The sequence below is a fragment of the Anopheles gambiae genome, chromosome 2, assembly GCF_943734735.2.
Source record: "Anopheles gambiae chromosome 2, idAnoGambNW_F1_1, whole genome shotgun sequence".
NCBI lineage: Eukaryota > Metazoa > Arthropoda > Insecta > Diptera > Culicidae > Anopheles > Anopheles gambiae.
In genome coordinates this window covers 101577133-101599719 of record NC_064601.1, presented here as the reverse complement: position 1 = coordinate 101599719, position 22587 = coordinate 101577133, and the positions used below count along the sequence as shown (strand labels likewise).

The following is a 22587-nucleotide window of genomic DNA, read 5'->3' as shown; positions in this document are numbered from 1 at the left end:
TGAACTTCACACTAATTCTGGATTGAATTTTGCACCCTCCTTTCCCCACACGTGCCAAACCCCTTTTCGGATGCAATTGGGCGATTGGAGAAACGAACAGACAAGACAAGCTACCCGTAACCCCCCTCCTCAGACCCGGGTCAGACCAGACAGACAAACGACGACAGGGGTGTGTGCTGGAAGTATCCCATCCCCATTCCCCAGTAGCTAGTCTACTTTAAGCGTAAAAGAGAGAGACCCAATCCCCCGCGGGTCTTATCTTCGGGGTCGATCGTCCAGACACGTCACTAAAACGCATCCCGCGACAGCCTCCCTCCCCACCGAAACGGGCGGCGGCGACGGCCGGCATCGTGGAAAAGCCGGAAACACACACAGACCAACGTGCCCCGACGGTGGCGACGGCAGAAGAGTGTGAGTCTGCGCAGTACGAGCGACAGCGCGCGAAAAGGGGCGCAAAACCGACACCCAGCCAGCCATCTGGACTGTACACGTGGCCAGCCAGTGAAGCCAGCCATCGCAGGTTGGTGTAGGTAAGAGGACACTCCTCATCCCCATCCCCACCATCCCATTTTGTGGCCCTTGCTGGAGGCGACAAGGGGGAGTGAGGGATACTTATTTTGTTTTTCCATGTGGTCGTTTTGCCGGTTTGCAACTTCTGTGAGGCAAAACCGAAATTTGCTTGAAACTGACATTTCGTGGTCACTTTTTTTGCAAGGGAAGTTTTCCATGCTGCTTCCAATGCGTCTTAAGCCCAGATTAGTACTCCTTCGGGAGATGTGTTCTGCCTGCAAGAAGAAACACAAAAACAAGTCACTTCGTCATCAGTGCGTCTTGCTTTTTTGCTCGAATTTCGAATACTTCCCCACATTTTTGCGCTACCGTTTTGCGGGCGCAGAAGGCAGCAATGACCTCCAACCCCCCCCCCTCTTCTTCTCTTTCTCTCTCTCGTGCCCTATAATATTATCATGCGCCATGAATTATTCATCACCCTTCGCTTCCCTTTAGATCCTTTTTCCCTTCGAGCGAAAGGACTCGAGTGGAGGTTTCGCCTGCGTGTGTTTGTGCGGGATGCTCGAATCAGGCGAAAGCGACACATACCGATGACAACACACGCACGCACGCGGTTGGAGCACGGCACCATATGTCCCCCGTTTGGGGTGAAACAAACAAAAAAGAAAATAGTGCGCTTGGGTGTGGCCTACCGCGTTGGGTTTGCATGTAGTTCCGCGTGGACAAAACCGATCCGATTGGGGAGACAACAACACAAATCGGCAATGGCACAGATGCAGCAGAAGAGCCTCCAAACAAGCACGAGACGGTGGTGATGGTAGGCGGATGGAAAATAAGGCAACCATAAAAATCGGTAGCGACATCACCCCGTTCGGTGGGAGTGGAAGAGCGAAGTAGGCGATGAAATGGAAGCAAAAACGCATAAACGTCATGCCGAAGGACGTTCTGGTAGTGGGGGGAGCCCTATGTGGAAACGAGAAAGGAAGAAAAGTGATTGCAATTTTATACACGTATTTGTGTGTTCTCTACCGACAAAGTGACCCCCCCCCCTCCCTGTCTCCACTCAACTTACCGCAAAATTGTCCGCGAGCAACAAGCCGGCAAACTTTCATCCGGCGCTATCGATTTTCCCCGTTAACACTCTCCGAAGTCGCAGAGCCTTGCAAACAGCGGAAGCAACATGTACCCGTCAACATTCTGCGTCCGCTTCCTCTCCCTCTACCGGCACACATCATGATGATGATCCGTCCAGTCCACAGAAACTTCAGTAAATTTCTTTCTCCCTTCGGTGTCTTACGCATTATCCTGGGAGGATACTTGTACTACGCCTAATTTGAGTGACTGGAATATTTATCACACGAGTGACACTTTGACTGCCAACTGCGTACAGGCAACAGGATGGCAACAGGCCAACACAGATGTGTCAGTCACCAGTAGTAGCAGGCCATGAAAAATGGCTTTTCCAGCTTCACAGCAACCCTGGCGACGACGATGACGGCCGAAGGATGACTCAAATGTTAATTGCCGCACAGAATATGACTCACCCAGGAAGTCCCAGTTTGAAGCCACCGATAGTGAATAGTCATCGAAATAAGGATATTGGAGAGGGATTCTGTCTGCTTGATTCACTACTAGTCCACTAACACTTGTATCATAAAGGACGTTGCTCCAATGATTCTTGCTATATTTCAGGATGCTTGAGGAACTAAAACATGTCTGACAAAGTCTAAAAGGATACCGAAACAAAGAACATTGAACAAAGGCTTAACACAGAGCACTTAATTCGAGAAGATCGTTCAGTTTGGTAATTAAAGATACAGTGGCGGCCACCGATCTTCCAACAACCCATATCTTCGGACTTTGCGACTTTATGGAGAATTCCTCAGACCTCTTCTCTGGACATTGCCTTTGCACTTGGTAGAGGACACTGCTTAGCTATGCTCCTACCAAACCTCAGGGTGATAACTTAAAAAGTCTTGCAAAACCATGCATGATTGTCAAAAAAGGACAGTCTCCATTCCATGGTGCTGAAATTGAAGTCATTGGGATATTCATTAGTGGTAGTCAGTAAGTTTCATCGGTACTTCATGTGCGTATTAGATAACCTAAATTTAGGACCTTAGCTCCAAAAAGTAAGAACATGGATATGCTTGGTTTTCCATGATTGGTTTAGATGTCGGGCTGGTTTTTTGCACCAGAATATCCGCTAAGCATCCTTATCGATGCGTGAAGACGGTATTTCGATACGAGGTTGAAAGAAGTGTGCAGGAAGTTTGAGAGTTAGCTCATATCTGATCTATAAGATTTACGGTGACCGCCACTGTACGTCATTAGGATGACACCGTACGACCGGCAAACAACCAAAACACCAACTCACCTCCAAAATTGTAAGTAAAACTCAGCTCCAGATTACAGGGTTTCCCACGATTTATTGGTTGGTTCCCATCAATTTTTGGTGGGTTCCCATATTTTTTTGGTGCGTTCTCACGATTTTTTGGTCGATTCTCAGATTTTTTTGGTCCAATTGTATTGATATGCAATCGGAAAATACCAATAAGTTATGAGAATGAACCAAAAATCTATGGGATACGATCAAAAAATCGTGGGAACGCACCAAAAAATCATGGGAACTGACCAATAAATCGTGGGAAACCCTGTAAGGGCTCATGCACATCCTTGATTAAACATCATTTCTCCAGCTCACCAGCTCTCTCGCCCAAGAATAATTTCCTACGATATGCGGCAAACCCCCACAAATGTTCCGTGGCGACAGACACACGACTGCCCTACTTCTTCACCGGGGACGACTTGGACTTGTTTTCCGGATAACACACACCAGATAAAGCGGTACACGGTACACAATACACAGCACCAGGAAGTTGAGGCGAAATTGGTTTTCGTTTACTTCCGCTTCAAGCAACCCCGCAGCGACCCCCTTCCTTGCGTAGGGAAGAGCACGTGCCGCACGGGAAGAACACACTTCCACGACCGGTTCTTGTCTGTTAAGGCGATATCGAAAGGGAATGCAGGAATGCAAACAGATATGTATGGGGAAGGGCCTACACCTACGGTTAACACAAAAAGGTTCTTCTTCCTTTCCAGGCCACGGGTGTGTGTGTGTGTGTGTGTGTTAAATGGGTAGACAAAACGATTCAAGGGTCGCTGATTGTTGGTCAAATTCGTTTCTTTTTTTCGTCTTCTTCGGCCTAAATTACTTACAAAACAACCTGTCAATCGTGTCACGCTTCCCTGTCAATATAAACATTGGACCGTCGCCTATTACGATAATGTTAAAGTATCTCGCTGTCCTGCGACCGAATATGCCTACTATGATGGGCTTTCATGCATTTTTAGTGTAGCGTGACATCAAAAATAAGTATGAAAATGATGCACAGCACTCCTTGACTCCTGTGTACGGTCAGTCAAGATGGGGGATGGGACAGAAGTAATCGAACCAGGAATTTGTGCACATCCTTCATCTCCTTTTGCTTCTACATTACAAATCGGTGGTTTCGGAGCAAATAAAACAGCTGGAAGCGAAAGATAAACACCAGAAAAGTTGCACCGGAATGATTGGAATTTCAATATCATTGCACACGTCCGGGACATACAGGCCACTCTTTCCTGTTTTCTTTTTGTTGTGTTCTTATCACATTTACCGTTCCTTTTTTTCCCTGTTTCTAACTCCATTTCTTCCTCTTCCGCTTTGCCTCCCTCAGCGCCCAACTGTGGCACTTGCACGTCGGAATCGTTTCCCCGTTTGCAGTTGCACCAGCCGGAAGTGCAACTCCCAGCCCAGAGCAGGCAAACATCATCCCTCTGCAATCGGAAAGGAAATTGAATTAAACAAAAAACAAAACAAACTAAGCAACGAACCCCCGCCGTGTGCACGAACAGAACATGATTTTGTACTTTACGTTTCATTTCATTTCCTTCGGCGTTTCCACGGCTTGCCGTCATATCGGAGATGCATCGAGTGTAATGATTTAATGCCCAGGAATGCCGCTTACAACCCTCCAAACCCCCCCATTGTCGTCGGGGTCGGGGTTTTTATCGGACTCTAAACTGAAAGAATGACCTGCATTTTATCATCATGCACCCACACCCACCGCACCAGAATTGCAACCGCCCGGGAGGGGGTGACTTTCAGCGTAGGGGGAGGGGGGAGGGGTACATAGAGAGGCACGTATAGCAGCCCCCCCACTGCTGCAGCCCCAATTGCACCATAGACTCTGGTGCGCCGCGACGTCTGTGACTCATTACTATTGCTCGGACCGTCCCAACCGAACACGCTGGCAGCACTTAATTATGCGGAACGAATCCAAGGCGTCCATGAGGACCGACCGATCAGCGAGTAAGGGGCTAGCATAAAGCATCATCAAATGCCTGTATGCATTCTGTGCACTCTCTCTCTCCGATTCTACATCAAAAGGTGCAGGCTAATATTAAGGCAAGTAAGAAGTGAGCTCCCAAGAAGGTTCTGTTTGTTTGTTTGTTTGTTTGCTCCGTTTGAATGACTTGCGTGTGTGTCTGTGCGTGCTACATTTACAACTATTTACCATTCAAGAATGTTTGCACTTTTGTGCCTTTTGTAAGGGAACACGCACGTACACAGTTGCTTTGCCTTTTCGAATTATATAAACATTTACCACGCGGCCACCACCCCAAGTCCCCGGCATTTTTCAAATCGTGGCACGCGTTCGTGCATTTGCTGTGTGTACTTTACAAATATTTGGTTGCATGTAATCATAATAATAAAAAAACAAAACAAAGAAATAATTGGTCCTTTTGCGGCACGATCGAGCACACGATCACGATCACTTTAAAGAAGCGATTAAAATTTGTTTATGTTTTCTTTCATTTTTTTGCAACACATTACCAAATTTCAGCAACTTTTTAAAGGCTCACCCGTTGTTTACATGCTTCATTTGTGTGTGTATATAATATAGATATATTTATTCTCAATAAGTGTTTAACGGTTATAAATGACTATTACATTGGCCTTTAAAAAAAAAGAGAATTAGAAAGGAAGCTACATATAATAACGCACATTAACGCATGGGAAACGAAACACACTCACACACACACAGACACACGACACTAAAATTAATGAGGGATGGGGAAGGGCCGTGTGCGTATGGGTGTGAGGTGAGGGAAAGCATTTTAGGGAGTTTAAACCGAAAAGCCTAACATTAAAAACACAAAATCACAATTAGCCGTATGGTGGTATCGAGGAGTACGATTTGGGATTTCTTCCTTTTTTCGTTTCGTTATGAGGACAGCAGTTAGTCAGACAAAGGAGGGCGACAAAGAGAGGTTTGGGGTTTAGAATAATGAACAAAAATGGTGCAACAAATGTGTTGTCCCACTAAATCATGCTAATAAAATAATGATGAGTTGATCAGTTTTATGCTTGCAAGTAGCACTTAAAAATAAACGTTTGCAGCTGTGTGTTGTTTACACAGCTAGAAAGGGTGGGCGGGCAAGGATGTGTATTTTTGCTTGCAAGACACATAAACCTTACATAAAAACAATAGCTTCTAATTTAGCTGTGTCGTTTGTCCGTTGTAGTACATGTGTCACGAGGCGGAGGGAAACTGTGTGCAGACTGATAGTGGAATAGCGACATAGAGGCACATTCTTTGTAAAGACTTTGCTGGTATGATGTCCTTTCGCAGACGATCAGATAAGATTTTTTGATTAAACAAACGGTGTCGCGTGTCGCTCTAATCGTGTCGGGGACCAATATCACGCGATCACGTTTGACGATCAATCCAATGGGAAAGTGATGGTTCGTGGCTATGGTAACTTGCAATGAGAGAGGATCAATTTTTCACATTATAATTGGAAATTTCTATTCCACGCCGTATTTCACGCTTGAAAGCCTTTACATTTCATTCCCATCCCTACGCAGGTCAACTCTTTAAACGTCCACGTGTGTCCAACTCTCATCATCCTGGATTGCATCTATTTTCGGTTAATTGGGTAATGGCGGTACGTACTACATACACGATAATTTCGCTGTTTTCTCGCTACCGATAACCAAATCCAAACAGTTCCAAATGCCAAAAACAAGTGTCAAGAATAAAGAGGCCAAGTAAAAACGAATACGAACCCAAACACGCCCACACCCAGCAAAGCTAGCGATCCGTAACGAGGATCGTTTCCCTAGGCGTGGAGGGGAGGGCCGTACTTTCCTCCTGAGCCCCTGAATGGTGATCTCTACTAAAAAGGTTAAGCTACAACAATGTAGCTTTTCCCCAGCAGTAGTTGTGCTGATTAAAATCGACTGCAGTCTTCGCCAAGCTGTCGGGGAAGGTGAGACACACTACTGCCCCTTTCCTTTTCCCTTTTCGCCGCACTGAACTTGTGTTGCAAGAACGGATATCTTCATACAAAGCTTTTCATCTATTAGCCTACCGGTGGAATAAACACGTGTAACCCCAGATCATCGTTTTCCATCATCATTATCATCATCGCAACAAAAGAGACCCGTCCTCCGCTACACCATCATAATAGCCGGGTGCGTTCACATAAGAGATCTTTGCGTTGTGGTGGAGGGAGCGAGGAGAAACGCTCCCCACACGACACATCCGGTGGTAAATTGTTTGAAGGTTTTCGTTTGTTTTTCTTTTGCTTTGTTTTAAATAAATATACATTAAACACACTACACACTAAAGAGGGGATATAAAGGGGGGGGGGTGGACGCACATACGTTGGTCGTCGGGGGGTTTTCGCTGTTATTAAAGATTTGCTACTAAAAGTCTACAAGATATTGGTGTATAAGGTGCGGTGGTTCGGGAAAGTGTGCACTGTCCCCCGCTCGCATATACTTATTAAAAAATACACAAACACACTCTAATACACATACATATACACACAGTGGATACGTGTGTACCTACATACACACACAGACACACACACATAAGGTGCGTTTAAACGATTTGTACCAACAGGAGGGCAACAACCTAATTTAAAGCAAAACCCAAACCGAGAGAATACGCTTTTTTTGTTTGTTTGTTTGTTTAAATTGGAAATAAAAGAAGATCACATTATTACATGAAAGACACCGAACTTTGAGATCCACCAAAACTTGTCGCCAGTGTGTGGGATCCGGGAATGGATGAGAATTGGACGGAATTGCGCGTGGACGCGAATGACGCAGGGAGCGAAAAGCAAACGTCAGTAGATGGAGGGAAGCCACTCATTTGCCTTCTTAGTTCAATAATGTTTAAGCTTAACAAAAAAAGTCGAGCAATTAACACCGAGGGGTGCTTTACTTTAATCTCCGCTAAATGCCACCCAAATGCCTACGTTTAACTTAGACAGGGAGCGGTTATTTTAAACACATTAGTCTTAGTCTGCCTTCAATCTGGTCGTAATTGTTCGTTTGAATTGCAGTGGAACAAGACACATACACACACACACGCCCTCCAATGCCGCGATGACCGCGAAAGGATAAAACTTAAAGGGTAGTTCATTTTATAAAGCTTAGAATTACACATGTCGTTAAAACCATTAGCCCCGTTCCCAAGCGTTTTTTTTTTTAATTTCCAAAACCGAGGAGAAGGTCCGGAAAAAAAAGAAACCGTGACAAGCTAAAACACATTACCTATCGTTCTAGGCAACCAGGCTACGAGGGGAAGAAACAAGGCTGCTGATCACGTTAAAAAGTAATAAAACAAGTCCAGGCACACAAGTGAGGCACGCCACGAGCTTCCACCAAAGAAGCATTGTCCGCTTAAAGCCAAATGGTTCAATTAAAAGAGAAGTGTGTATCGAAATACCTATTCGAATATGCAAATCAATGCTAGGAGCTCTTGCTCGGGTATAGGTAGTCGAACCATCCCTCCCCCCCTACACAATGAGTACCTTCCTTTTTGTCCGTGCATAAAGAGTCCTCAAGATTGTCCTATGTCCTCCTCGCTCTCTCCTCTCTCTTACCAAAGATTAAATTCGTACTTAAACCAACAAAAAATAATTAAAATACGCCTCTAGCGGGGATGATATGAATGGATGAAGGGTAAGAAGAGGGGATTCAAACAGCAGATCGTGACTACTACTACTACTACAGCAGGACTACTCGTTCTCCGACATCTCGTTGTCCTGATGCTGTCGCTCTTGGTGGATTTTATCCAGCCGCCGCAGCTTCGTTGCCCGCGTCGGCTCGTATGCGGCCGGTTCGGTCAGCCGGCGGGCCGCCGTTTCGCCCACCTTGCCCCGTACCAGCAGCGGCAACTTGCGCTCGTGCATCTGGAGAAAAAGATAAAATAAAACAAAACGATCAAATGGATTAATATAACCGTTTAAGCGATACGATGTCAGAATACGCGATGGCGACTAAACACGAACCGTTGGACTTTGCCCGGGGCTCGACGGGAAGGTGAGTACGCGCACGTTCGGCGAGTCCTTGAGCGAGCTGATCTTGTTCGTCGTCGAAACGTACAGATTGATGCCGGAGCTGATCTGGCGGGGCGATTTCTGGATGTTGCGCATCTGCGATTTGGGCGTTGGCGAAAGGAAGAGCGATTCCTGGGACTGAAATGGGGAAGGAAAAGGGCATTAAAACAAGCAAAAGAGCAATATGAAACACACACACACATACCACATCAGCATTGTAATACTGCAGCGCAAAGTGGTGCACCGTCACGACGTAGATGTCGTTGTAGAACTTTATAATGTCCCCGTACACCTCCCGCCCGTACTGTACCGAGGTGCCGGCCATCTCCGTCACCGGGCACCGTTCACTCGCATCACCCGTCGCCTCACCGTTGCTGCTGGCGGTGGCGGTGGTGGTGGTGGTGGTACCATTCTTCCCCTGTCCATTGCTACACTCGTCAGCATCCTTCGCCTCCTCCTCCACCTCCTTACCACTCGCGTCCGGCGGCGCTGCCGCACTTTCGTACCGTATAAACACGCTCCGGTAGATGGAGCTGTTCGCTTGCGGCTGGCTGTGGTAGCAGTGCATGATCTGCTTGAACGTGTTCGGCAGCTTCTTGATGCGCATCGTCACAAAGATGGCACACATCAGCAGCTGATCGAGGTGCCGATCGCGCATCAGCTCCTGCGAGCACTTCGTGATGGTAAACTCCAGTATCGTCCAGATCAGCTTCTGGATCACCTCCGAATCGATGCCGAGATTCTGGCAGAGATTGCACAGCCGATCGTACGCCACCTGGTACATCTGTGGGGAGGGAAGAGGGGTGGGCATTACACAATTAGCGCATATGTTTAACAGTAACAACACAGAAAAGCAATGGAAGACGAAAACTTGCCTTGCGGAAGAAAAAGTTCAAACGACGCGTTTCGTTCGACGGTGGATGCTGCGGATCGTGCGCACTGCGCTGCGGCGAGCTGAACGATGAGATCGACTTGGAATCACTGCTACCGTTCGTGCCATTACCTGTGGGGAGGATAAAAATAGGGAAGTAGGGTGTTTAGAAAACGGTTGTCGTAAAACACATCAAAACGGAAGAGATGCACAATATTAGCTTAGGTCTAGGCGAAATCCTTAAACACATATGTTACACAGCATGAGCATGGTATTACAATCAAATGGTTTAATACTATCAGAGATGACTGTAATAGGCTAATGAGGACATTAATACTAGCAATTTGGAATTGTTCAAGCTGTTAGTAGATTTCCAATCCAATACACGAAGGCGAAGAGAGAAAACGGACGAAGCAGAGAGATGAGCATAGGGATGGTTGTCAAGAAACTCGAGATGACGATCCCTACCAGCCAAAATCCATATAAAAGGACAACCGATCCCAATAACTGTCTATCAATTAACAGGCCCCGTATAATTAAACGAATTGTCGAATTGCCGTCTTTGTTGTGTCTAATAAGACTTATTACACTTATCCGTCTAAAAAGTATTATAAACCTTATTAGATTTACTGTCGTAAACCTGTCTAATAAGTGGATAATATTTGTAATTAGATGAGATATCCCAATAAGTGTCTAAATTACGTCTTCAATCAATTTTGATAGACAGCTTACCCAAATATATGGATGAAATTGTGGATGAAATGAAATTGAAATTGACAGGTGAATGGATGAAATTGGCTAATTTCATGAAGAGGAAAAAATATCACAATTAACACAATTATAACTCATAAAGCATTTTATATGTTCATAGCATCTCATCGTGTATAACTGTCTTTAGCCCTCACTGCAGATGAACGAGTTTTCACCATCACTGGACTGAGTTCGAAACGCGGCGCTACACACGTACAGAAATGATCTGGACTTAGCACGAAAAAGGTTCATCACATCAAGCATTATCCGCAAAACCCTACAAATGTGATACCAGAGATGGTAGAACCTTACAATTGTTTCCCCCTTGATGGTTTTGATTTTTACTGTCTAATAATGACTTCCATTCGTGAGCCTAAAAGATGCCTAATAGACACAGATCGATTGAATTGAATTGATAGACAGTCGTCGTCTATTTGGCCTGAGTAATAGATATCTAATAACACGATTTTGGCTGATAGGGGAGGAACTAAATAGATGGCAAATTGCATTCTGTTAGCATTGGAAGCTTTTATCAGCAGCCTTTTCCTGCTTCCTTGTAAATGAAAGGAAATGTAGAACCGTAGCGGACCAAACGACCAAACGATCGTGCGAAAGCACACCTTTGCGCACGAAGTGAGAAAGCATGTGTTAGTGATAGTGGTTGCGAAGCGAAGGATGAATTATTTGCAGAATAGACCGTTTCCAGAGCCAGATGATGGTTATGAGGTGATGGCACGGGGATGCAGGAACGACACACGGGATGGATGATGAGCAAGCGAAGGTGCGTGAACACAACAAACCTGGCACATTGGCCATTTCCGACGACGAGGCAGATCCGGCTGCAGTAGTCCCGGTTATACCGGCACTGGTGGACGTTGCTGTAGCAGCGGACGGCGTTGCAGAAGAAGTTGATGCCGCCGGTGGTGGTAGCAATTTCGTCGGTGTTGCCGGAAGATCGACAAACAGTTTTTTCTTGGCCGAGTCGGGATGCGGTACCGGGCGACCGGTGGCGGTGGTCGCTGTTGTTGTGGTTGCGGCTGTTGTTGCGGTTGACGTCGAAGGACCGCCGCCTGAACCGGTTAAACAATAATAATAAGTTGCTTAATGAACCATTTCAAACCACTTTTCTCCATCGTAATCGCCAATTTCTTGTAATTGTTTCTCCTAAAAAGCGTGATTCTCCCAGGAAATGGATTATCTTTCTCCATCCCCCCTCCCGTACGATCAACTTACCCCGTGTACCGTTCGGTGTGTTCGGTACGGAATCACCCTTGAGCGGCGTCACGCCGGCAATCTCAGCCCGCTGCTCGACGTCCTTGTTGGCCGGTATCTGATAGTTTTCCTTCTCCATACACTCCCACAGCACCGAGGAGCTCTTCCAGCTGATCGAATCCACCAGCTGCTCTTCAATCTAGAACGATGAACCATTTAATAACCGCCATTAGTACCAAACAGTTCATCATTTCCTTTTTCTCCCCTCTCCACATACCCTGCGCAGATGGTTCACAATGTCCGACGTGAGGATGTCATTGTTGGCCGTCACCGTCACCTCGATGATGTGAAAGAACCGGAACGGCTCCATCCCAAACACCTCCAGTATCCAGGGGAAGTTGTGCTGCTCCTGCCGCAGAAAGAAGATGATTTCCGCCGCACACACGATCACCGTCTCGTTGAAGAACGCGTTCGAGCAGAGATCGTAGATCACCCTCGACACCGTCATCGACGGGCGCTTCTTCAGCTCCCACGGGATGATGTTCTCCAGCAGCTGGTAGTACAGCGCCTCGACCGCATCGAACCGACAGTCGGCCAGGGCCAGCTTCCAGCCCTCCTGCTCCGTCAGCCGCTTGACAAAGCGTGCCCGCATCCGGTCCACATGCTCCAGCACCGTGCCGAGCGGGCTGGGCGTACAGTTTTTCATCAGCGTCAGAAACGTACCACGCGGACTGCCCGGCTCGTGGCCCCGGATGCGCTTCATCAGCTGGGACAGCGTACCGCGCACCACGAACGGGCTGCCGCTGGACTGCTCCGGTCCGCCATTGGCGAAACCAACGCGAATGCCACGAACCATTCCAACGCCGCCACCACCACCAGTGCGGCCCGATTTGAGGCTGAGCGGAGTGCGCGGCGGTCCAGCCACATTGACGCTCCACCGATTGCGCTGGCTGGTCGGGGACGTCCGGCTGCTCAGCGCAATCCGCTCGTCCAGCATACCGCACCGCAGAATGCACCGCTCGTAGCGCCGATTGAGCAGCTTCAGGTTGTCCTCGAAGTTTGCCACCGATACGAGCCCCAGAAACGATTGCCCGTCGGGCGTGCCCCGCAGATCGTTCGCCTCCACCATGCTCGACAGGGCGGGCAGAAACACGCTCCGGTTCGTTTCGTCCACGCTTTCGCTCGTGGTCGGATACTCGTTGCACAGCTGCTCGCGCACGTTTATCTTCAGCGCCGCCTCGGCGGCCGCCGTCGTCCCATCGACCGAGCTGCTGCCGCCCTCCTGCAGCACCTTCGGGTTGACCAGATCCATCCGGCCGTCCGCGACCACGTTGCGATAGATCAGATCCATCACGCACACGCACAGGTCCATGGCGGTGGCGAGATCCCGGCGCTGCTCCCGGTGCTGCTCCTTCACGGTGAGAAACAGCAGCCAGCTGAACTCGCGCAGCCGGTTGTACGAGCACGGGTTCGGTTTGCTCTTCTTGTTGCGCTTCGGCTCGTCCGGCACGATGTTCGCCTCGTTGAAGATGCGCGGGAAGTCCTCCCCGAACACGGTGTACGTCGTGATCGAGACGGAAAACTCGTGGTGCAGATTGTCGACCGCCGTGCGGAGCCGCCCGGGGAGTGAGCGTATCTCGGACCATTGCTTCATCTTGGAGAAGAACTCCTGGATTCTGTGTGGGAAAGAGAGGAAAGGGTCAGTAAAGCGATTGCATGGGCGAAGTTGGTGGTGGTATTCATAGCGATCGTACTTAATATCGCACTGTGTCAACAGGTTCGTAATGTTCACGCCATTGCCCTGTATGTAGTGGTCCGGATCGCCGACGGCTGGCAGCTCCTGCAGGCAGGCCACGTATAGCGCACAGCACATCCAGTGTGTTGGCTCTCCCTGTGGGTTGAGAAACAAATAAAGAACAAAATAAAAAGGTCGTACGAAACTTTATTAAACTGTAGCATTCTTTTAACAACTCTTAATGGCAAAGATCAATCTTCTGCTCCGTTACTGGGATGCACTTTTAACAGAGGGCCAGGCCACCGAGGACAATAACTCCCTTTCATGCTGATATTTCTGTCTCTCTGTCTCACTCCTATACGGATTCACGCTGATTACTTAACCTTCTGCCAAATCCACAACACTTTTCCCCATTCCCTCAGGCTCCGGGGCGTGTTGTGGTGCCGGCGCATGGACGGCATCAATTACGCTTCGCTTGCGCACCCGAGTTTGGTGTGTTTGGTGTAAATATTCATTAGCCTGCTTTTGCGCGTACACTTGCCCGCGTGCCCGTCCATGCAATCATCCCGAAACGTGTGCGTGTGTGTATGTGTTGTGTGCTCGCGCCGTATTAACATTCCCAAAATGGGAGGGAACAACTTCACACGAGGAGAGAGGCCGTACGATGTCGAGCAGAACGGGAATGTCGGGCGAAGTTATTTGTTTAATAAGATTATGAGAAAAGTGTATTTATTTGCCAGCTCTCTTAAGCTAAAATTGTCTTAGAATTAGATCCATTAAAACTCGACTCTACATTTATGGCAAGAATAATGCGCGGAAAAAAGGGTCAACATTTGTTTACTCTTGTAGCAATCATGATATATTTACAAAGTATTTGAGCAGATTTATGACATCTGTAATTTGATATCACAAAAATATTACAAAAACTGTGTTTTTGGATTATTTTGTTTTAATTTATTAAATGTTAAAGACATTGTTTACACCTGAAATTCCATGGCCAACTTGTTTCACTCCATAAAAACTATTAAAAATGGCAGACCGCTCCCAAACACAGAAAAAACGACAGCGACGAAAAAGTTTGACAACCGATCAATAACGCTTGCTATTGTAAAAAAACGAAAAGTGGGTTAAGTTTTTCTCAATTTTGGTGAAATTAACTCGTACATTAATGTTTAATTTCTGGTAAATTGCTGTTTTGCGCTGCAGAAGCTTGTTTACAGCCATTTCGTTAGGATTTCGCGCGATTTCAATTTCAAAAAAAAGGAGCGTTACATACAATGCGTTATATTTCAGCTGTCATTTTTTCGATACGGTGGTTTTTCGATGTGTCTGGCAGCGACCTTATATTTTAAATGCTATTAATAAGATGTTTAATTTCTGATCTTACAGTCGTTGACACCAAATTTTAGCTCTAAGGCATCAATTTTTGACAGTGCGCATCAATTTTTGTCTGTAAGTCATCCATTTTTGCGGCAGCCAATAGAGACAATGACTGTAAATTCAATAATTTTGAACCACACGATCCAATAAGGACATAAGTTTAAATTTAACAAACAAAACAATTGGTTTACAGTGATACCTGAGAGACAAAACTGATGAAATATTGAGACAAAAATAGGTAAGTTAGAGCCTAAATTTGGCGGCAACGATTGTATCGCTGTCAGCAGATAATACAGCAGAGTATGTTGTAGTCAATTCCTTACACTTATGGGTATTGTATGTGTTTCAAGCTATTTTTAACCATAATCCAAATCCAGTTTTTGGATGTGAGATGCCAATGAGAATTCAAACGATTTGATGACGTTATATGGTCTGAAAATTGGTAGAAAAGAGCGTGAAGAAGACAATTTATTTAAATTTCAGGTGTCTGGAATTAAATAACATAAACAGGTAGTCAGTCTCCCCTGGGTATGTGAATTCGGAGAAACATAGCGGAATTTGGGGCAAGTGTGCCATACGGGGCAAGAGTGCCACCTAGCATTTTTCCTTAAAAACTTTAGTTTAATGATCAATTGTGTATACAGTTGGTTCCTTTCCAATGACTAGGTATACTGAGTCCAATTTCATATAGAGTAATCGAAAGTTCCCATTGTTTTGAACTGATTTATATTGAGTTTAAAAAATTGAGCAGAATATTATAATTTTTTAATCCAACCAAATAAGCTCTCAAAAATCATGCGAACAATCAACCGAGAAAATATTTACACCACCGTATAGCTGAGAAAACGTGAAATTTTTTGTGGGGTTAGTTGAAAAAAACTTTTTTTTTGTCACTGAAAAATTCAATTTCAAAAAAGTTACAACTTTTGGGGCAAGTGTGCCATCTCTGTTTGGGGCAAGTGTGCCACCATCTTTCATAGGCGCGAGCTGTCAAAAATGTAAACATTGTTGTAGCGTGCTGCGGAATGGTGTGCTATTGTGAGCGGATTCCACGCCAGAAAAACAGAACAGTAAAAAAACCATATTGTGGTACAGTTGGTGGTCAAAAAGGGTTCATTGTTGACTAAATACATGTAGGAATACATACACTAGTGGTACAAACGTAATAATTTCCAATTATCTAAGAAATACGGTTATTTTAACCAGGTGGCCGTCTTGCCCCATACGAGTGGCACTCTTGCCCCATAGCCCAAAAAACAACGTCTTTTTGGACCCTTTTTAAAACGCTTCAAAAACAATTTTATTTGCACGTTTTTCAAGCGAAACTCATTTATAAGTGAGGAAATAGATGTGAAATGGTTATGAGATTGAAATCGGCTTTCGAAAAACACGTTTTAGTGAGTTATAACTTGAAATGCTTAAGGTGGCACACTTGCCCCAAGTTCCGCTACTTGGTTTTACAATTTGGACAGTTCATTGTACAAATTGTACTGAGTTGACACAACATTTAGGAAATGCAATATAAATTCGCTGTTTGTTGAGTTTTGTTTGTTAAAAATTACTCAAAAACATACAAAAATCATAACGCAAGAATTACGATGCAATAATAAAAACAGTGGCAGGCAAAACGGCACAAAACTTATCCACAATTTGGTTAAAAAAAACAAGCAAAACAAGTTGAAAATTATCCAACTTTTGTAAAGAAAAAAAGAAATTTTCTAATATTTGAAACGATTTTTACACTTCAAAAAATCCTCTTTCACATTCACAAAATCCAAGAGACATACATTCACACAAACGCACACTTTAAAAGGAATCCTTCCGGAAACAGCTGTTCGAAGGATGGAGAAGGATGGTGGTGCCTACCGGAAAGGTGGAACTGCCTGCCATCAGTAGAGAAAGCGGAAAAAAGGAAAAAAAGACCCGAAAAACACTCCAAAGCCCACATAAAAGAAGAAACAAACAGTGAAGCAAAACGGTAACCTTGCTCCCTCACTCGCTCTCCCTTTCATTCTTTTGGTATCGCGTTCGCCAGTGCATCGTAGAGAATTGCGCCTTTTTCCCGCCACGATCATGATCCGACCCCGACCAGCTGTTGTGTAGTGGTGGTGGTGGTGGTGCTGGTGCTTGCTTTGTGACGTACACATCTTGAACGATGATGACCTCCTCCTTCTCCATTGTTTTTTTTTTTTGCTACTCGATTCGCGAAATGGAAGCATAGAGCAAACACACTCCAAAAAAAGGCCCCGGCACCAAAGAGTAAAGTGCGGAACTGCATCCAAGCACACGCGGCGCTCATCGAAATGGCGATAAGGAACATTAAACCCCAACCATCGCCGCCGCATGGCGCGTCAACGCCAAAAACCGCATAAGCGCGCGCGCGCGCGCCATACACGCATACACACGCCTGACACTTGGATAACACACCCAAACGGTAACCCTCTCATGCCCACTCCCTTGCTTTCGGGCGAGGGGGTGATTGGAATGAATGGTGAAGTTTGTTTCGTCATCAGAAAAGGTGAAAAATTGGAACGCGCTGCCTGTCTCTCTACGTGATCGTACAAAAAACATTGGCACGAACGGTCTTTAGGCCACCATGGCCACCACCCCGTGAAAGTGCACGTGCAGACACTGGAATCCAACCGGAAAAGGACAGAAGATGGCCAACATGTGTACGCCGCACTTTGCCAACATCCTAATCTCGCCCTTTCTTCGTTATGCTGCTTGCTTCTGTTCTGTTGGGTGAAAACAAGGGACCTGCTCTGTCAAATGCAGCACCTTCCTTTCCAACAACCCTCATCCAGGGGTTTAGGGTCGGTTTTAGGGAATGAAGAGAGAGAGAAAAAGAGCCCATAATACGCCGGGGAATAGGGATGATCTCGGTGCATCGAAACTGGAGGATTTAAAAGCAAAATCGCTAAATAGATCCACCGGTGAACGGTTTTTTAACGGCCTTTTTTTGGGCCAGCCAGCCAGCACACATTGACAGCTGCGGATTCGATTGCAGGACGGATGCACACATTGCACTGAAAACAGTGGTGGGCTGGGAATAATACAAAAGGAAATGCTTGATATGTTGCCCACCTGATCGAACCCTTTAAAAGGAGGCAAAAATCCCTAAATTATGTTGTGTTGTTTGCTTTTTCTCATTTTTGAAGACTTTTTTTTGTCAAACATGTCTTTAAATTTGTACACGATCAAGTACACTTCGTAATTGAATAAAACCCGAAGATCACTCTAAACACAATTGTAAGGTCTTATTTTGAAGGTTCAAATTACATATGATCACTCGAACTACGATCTTATTAGATCAATGTCATGTTACCCCAGTTCAATCGAAACCGTTACCAAAGCTTCAAATGTTCGAAAAGAATAAGAAAATAACTGAAATAAGAGAAGCAAAGCTTGAAATTTTGATTTTAAATTGGAAAACACTAAAAACCACTTCACAATTCATTTCGCACCCAATCCATCACAATGAAGAGATCGCGTTTTTCAGATCGTATTTTGGAGATTCGCCTATTCCCTTTCATTTCCTACACCTCTTCTTCTTTTCCAATGCCCCTACTATCTTTCCTTGATCGGTCAGCAGAGCTTGATCGTTAGATGTAGCAGCAAAATTGCCGCTCCGTGCCGGCACCAAAACACGGATTCCAAATTTTCGCAAAACTCGGGTTCGGTTGACTGCGCACACCGAATAGCTAACGCCACGTGGGAAGGAATTCCTAACACATCACAACACATTACGCGAATAAAAAAGTGCCTAATTTCCAACCAAATTCCACTCAAGGCAGGCAGGTTGTTTGAAGAATCGTGCTGAACGAACAACCGAAACCTAAAAGAAGATTAGACAATTATTAATAATGCACCATCATGAGAGGGAGCCAGCAAAAGAAAAAAGACAAACGCCTAGAAAGATGAAGATAGATAGAACATTATAATTATTACGCCCAAGAACAGGAGAAGAGAGAGACCGAAGGCAGCACGACATTGAAATTAGTGATTGCAACTAGAGGGGAGAACTCATATCGCACACACACACACGCAATCAAACACTCGGGGGCAATGTGCTCAATTAAATGCATCAACTGACCGAGCGGTCCAACCGGCGTAAGACGGCACCCGTGGTGAAGTGGTAGACACACACAAAAAAACGCACCCAAAGGTCAAGTAGAGTTCAGCAAATGAAGTGCAGCAGCGCATACACACACACACATGAGACTAAAACAATCGATTAAATCGTCAAAAAATAGACACGCGCGCATGCAAGGCAAGCGCATCGGCGACCCATGTGGTGGTGGTTGCGATGCCGCCGCGTGCGCCTCGTCCTAATCTCTTTCGCGGTGTGTGCTGCTACTGTGCTGCATTTTTACACGCTCCTTCTCCACTTCCACTTGTGGGTGCACCAACTAAACAATCCGTCAGTGTAAAGGTAGGCGCAAATCCACTCCACATTTGCCACCGCCGGATTGATTGCTTAGCGCAGCGGCGCATCGGGACTTGCGCGCGATCGTGTGCGCCGCCCCCGGTCGTCGCTGACTCGGTGGTATTGTGGTGCCGGCGGGATAAGAATACGTTTCCTCGTACAGCGGTGTGCGTTTGGAATTGTTCAATGTTATTTATCCCACCCAATATGTATTGCGCGCCGTGTAATGTTGCGCGTATGTGCCCTTAGTAACAGAAGAGTTGCGAACGGGGTTGAGTGAGTTTCATCCATTTACATTCCACAATATCTGCACTCAGCCGAATGAGAAGAACGGCCAGTCATTACTTCTCTTCGTGATTGGGTCAAGCTGGTGGCTGGATTGGCCGCATGGTGGTGGTTTTTGTTTGGCACGCAAAAGTGACTATTTCTATCACGGTCAAGTGGGAACGTGGCTCGAACGATCGAACGATATCTTACGATACGCCGCACCATTTTTGTCGATCAAAATGCACGCACCACAACAACGGGGGAAAGCGGAAATCGAGTCTCTGGCGTGAAGCAGCAGCGCGCAGTGCACTCACGCTGTTGCACACACCAGCTGTAATAGACGGTTTTGTGCATGTCTGTGATCGATTTGCCTGCCCTTAGCAACTAGTGTTGCTACTCGCTGGCGAATATTTGCCTATTGGATTCTAAAGAGACACACACGAACCTTTGTAGAACAGTTGAAGGAGGCAAATAGTGAAATTAACAAGGGTAAATGGAAGTATGACTAATTAAATTATTAAACAAAAACCTTTATCCACATTAATTAACTTTCAAACAATTTTCTATACGATGTATAGTGCTTTTTTAAATTTTAAAAACACCGAACGAAAATTAAAAGCTGGAAAAGATTGTCAAACCCCGTTACAAGTCGTTTAAATCAATTGTAATTAAGACAGGGCCTTGTGCATATCTAAAACTATCTATCTACGCCTATCACAAATTAGTTACTCAGTGGTTGATGATAAAAACTTAGCTACTTACAACTCAATTGAGCAAGAAAGAGATAGAGAGAGAGAGAGAGAAGCAGTGGCTGGACAATTTCGTTCTTATATACTATAGGGACTAGCCAATGAATGACGGATATGTACTGCTCTGCCTGTGGCGTTTAAATAACCCTCCGACATGTAAAAAGAAAAATAACTAAAAATGGGAAGCATGGGGGGGGGGAGGGGTCCACTCTGTACCACAGCCCCCATCCTCCGCCGTTTCAAATGAGCCTCTTCGTTTCGTTTTTCCCAAGCGCGTTAACACAACGCGTCCGGTGTATCTGAGAGAGCATTTGAACGTCAATTGTGAAACATTAACCAACCGACATTTTGCCATCAATTTCACTAAAACGTTTCACTACAAGCAGAAAAATATACAGGGAGATAATAATTATGTACTCTAAAAGATTTAAAAAATATAGTATTAATAATACAGAGAAATAAAATTTTAAAAATCATAGAAAATTGTTACATTAATTGCCACTCACCGTCAGATCGAACTGATCGCGCGTTCGCTCGAACGAGCTCCACGATCGGTTCTCCGTGTCTGCGTCGATGTTGAGCGCACGGCAGATTTTCCGATGCGTTTCCCGCAGGTCGCTGTTGTCGTTCGAAGCCATGGTTACTTGATGATTGTCCTGTCTCGGTGAATCTTATTTTCCTTTACACCTTTGCCTATTTATCGCTTCTTAGTTTAGGCAAACGGGTGGAAGACTCAGTTCTTTCCCAAAAATTAATTATTTTTCCAACCGATGATCACTCCGGAAAACTAGTTTTCTTGTGTCTCCCCGTCTCGTGGGCGCAGTGGTACAAGCACGCACACACCAACTGTGCAGATGGAGCAGCCAGCAAAAGAAGAGGAAGTAAAAAGTCACCGCTTGCTTTGATTCACGCACACACCGACACCGACCGCGAGATCGCGGCACAGGCTCTTCTTGTCTGCTGCTGTCACCAAACGATGCACAGCATCCCTCTCTCCTCCTCCTCCTCTTCCTCCTAACGCTGCTGCTTCTGCTGCTGATACAACACCAAGCCAAACAACAAAGCCCCAAACACTTTCACAGTATGGGTAGGGAAAAAGCAGCTTCTTTTCGTCTCTACACGCACAGTTTATGTTTTTGTTTTTTTTTCGGGAGTTTTCTTTTTGTCTTTGCACACAAAACACTGAAGAAGGCACTTTTTTCTTCGACTAAACGGGCGATTGGAGCAGCTTCACCTGAACCTTTAAACAAGGGCACACGCACCTTACAGGCTTACAGGAGATCTTCCAAAACTTTGGACCGTCTGGTGTCTGGACACACTGCTACTTCGGGGCGCTGTGGTTCGCGGGATAATGTGGACACTGGCGACGACGGCTGCAATTATCGCTCCGCACTGTTGATCTGGAGAAAAGGCCGATCTTGCCGCTGGGCCGGTTGCCATCCAAGTGATTCCGCTGGCCGATCGATTGCGGCAGAGGGTTCGAAAACTCTGCCCTTCACGATACACACACACTCCCGAGCCGGACTGGCTAGCTGGGGAGAGGCGATGGAGCAAAGGTAGGGCGGCTCGTGAGCGACCCAAAAGGTACACCGTGGACGGCGGGCGGGCGGCGGCGGCAGTACCAGACTATCGCGGGAATTGCGCGTCTTTTCCGACGAGGGTGTTTACGGTCTCCTCCCGCACCGATAAAGAAACCCCACCACACACACCCAGGGGCGGGCGCAAAATGTCTGCAGCTTCCGCGGCAAATGGCGCGCACTCACTTGGACCGTGGCGGCACGGACAGTACGGGGGCGAAAACTGCGAAGCCGGCACAGCGAACAACCACCAAATCCACCACAGTAGTTCTCTCCATTTCTGCTCACCGAGCGCGCGCGAAATGCAAAAGCTTCACACACGAATGCTTGATCTTTTCTCTTTCTTCTTCCTGCTCTTATTTAGGCGCGCGACCGCACGAAAATGACGTCTCGGGCGCGTTGACGGATGGCCAGCGACAGCAGCTGGGCAGGGCGCGGTTACACGTAGCGGAAATGGCGCGCACGGCGTTTGACAGCTGCCAGCTACCCAGCGAACAAAAAATTACCCGTCTGAGCTAATGGTGCTGCCGTGCGGTGGTAATGTAGCTGCTAAGCAGCGCAAAGGTTTCTTGACGGTGAGTAACATGAATAAAAATAAGTGGATTGCTGAAAAAACCTTATGAGTTTATAGATTTTTTTTAAAGGAAAGGTTTAATTGTACATCAAATTACTCATATCGAGCTTACATTCTTTGGTATAACCAAAGTCTA

At 46.1% G+C, this 22587-nt stretch overlaps 1 protein-coding gene across 2 annotated transcripts; it reads right to left on the bottom strand.

Moving 5' to 3' along the window:
- Positions 1-5437: 5437 nt before the first annotated feature.
- LOC1277084 (retinoblastoma-like protein 1) lies at positions 5438-22320 on the bottom strand. 2 transcript variants are annotated; one of them, XM_061642777.1, is made up of 9 exons: positions 20807-22320; positions 13498-13634; positions 12021-13419; positions 11765-11942; positions 11332-11601; positions 9786-9913; positions 9116-9694; positions 8863-9048; positions 5438-8763 (listed from the first exon to the last, which is right to left on the bottom strand). In XM_061642777.1, the coding sequence occupies exons 1-9, from the start codon at positions 20936-20938 to the stop codon at positions 8590-8592; spliced, it is 3183 nt and encodes a 1060-aa protein (XP_061498761.1). In that variant the 5' UTR covers positions 20939-22320; the 3' UTR covers positions 5438-8589. The 2 variants fall into 2 exon arrangements, with proteins under 2 accessions (XP_061498761.1, XP_061498762.1); XM_061642778.1 differs by lacking the exon at positions 11332-11601.
- Between the last annotated feature and the right edge of the window lie 267 nt (positions 22321-22587).

What these genes read in the sequence shown, in the direction of transcription:
- LOC1277084 (XM_061642777.1), bottom strand. Translation starts at nt 20,938, where the DNA reads ATGGCTTCGAACGACAACAGCGACCTGCGGGAAACGCATCGGAAAATC. An exon ending in TGAACTTTTTCTTCCGCAAG is followed by an intron (nt 9,695 to 9,785) that starts GCAAGTTTTCGT and finishes CCCTCCCCACAG; the next exon opens with ATGTACCAGGTGGCGTACGA. An exon ending in AGTATTACAATGCTGATGTG is followed by an intron (nt 9,049 to 9,115) that starts GTATGTGTGTGT and finishes TCCCCATTTCAG; the next exon opens with TCCCAGGAATCGCTCTTCCT.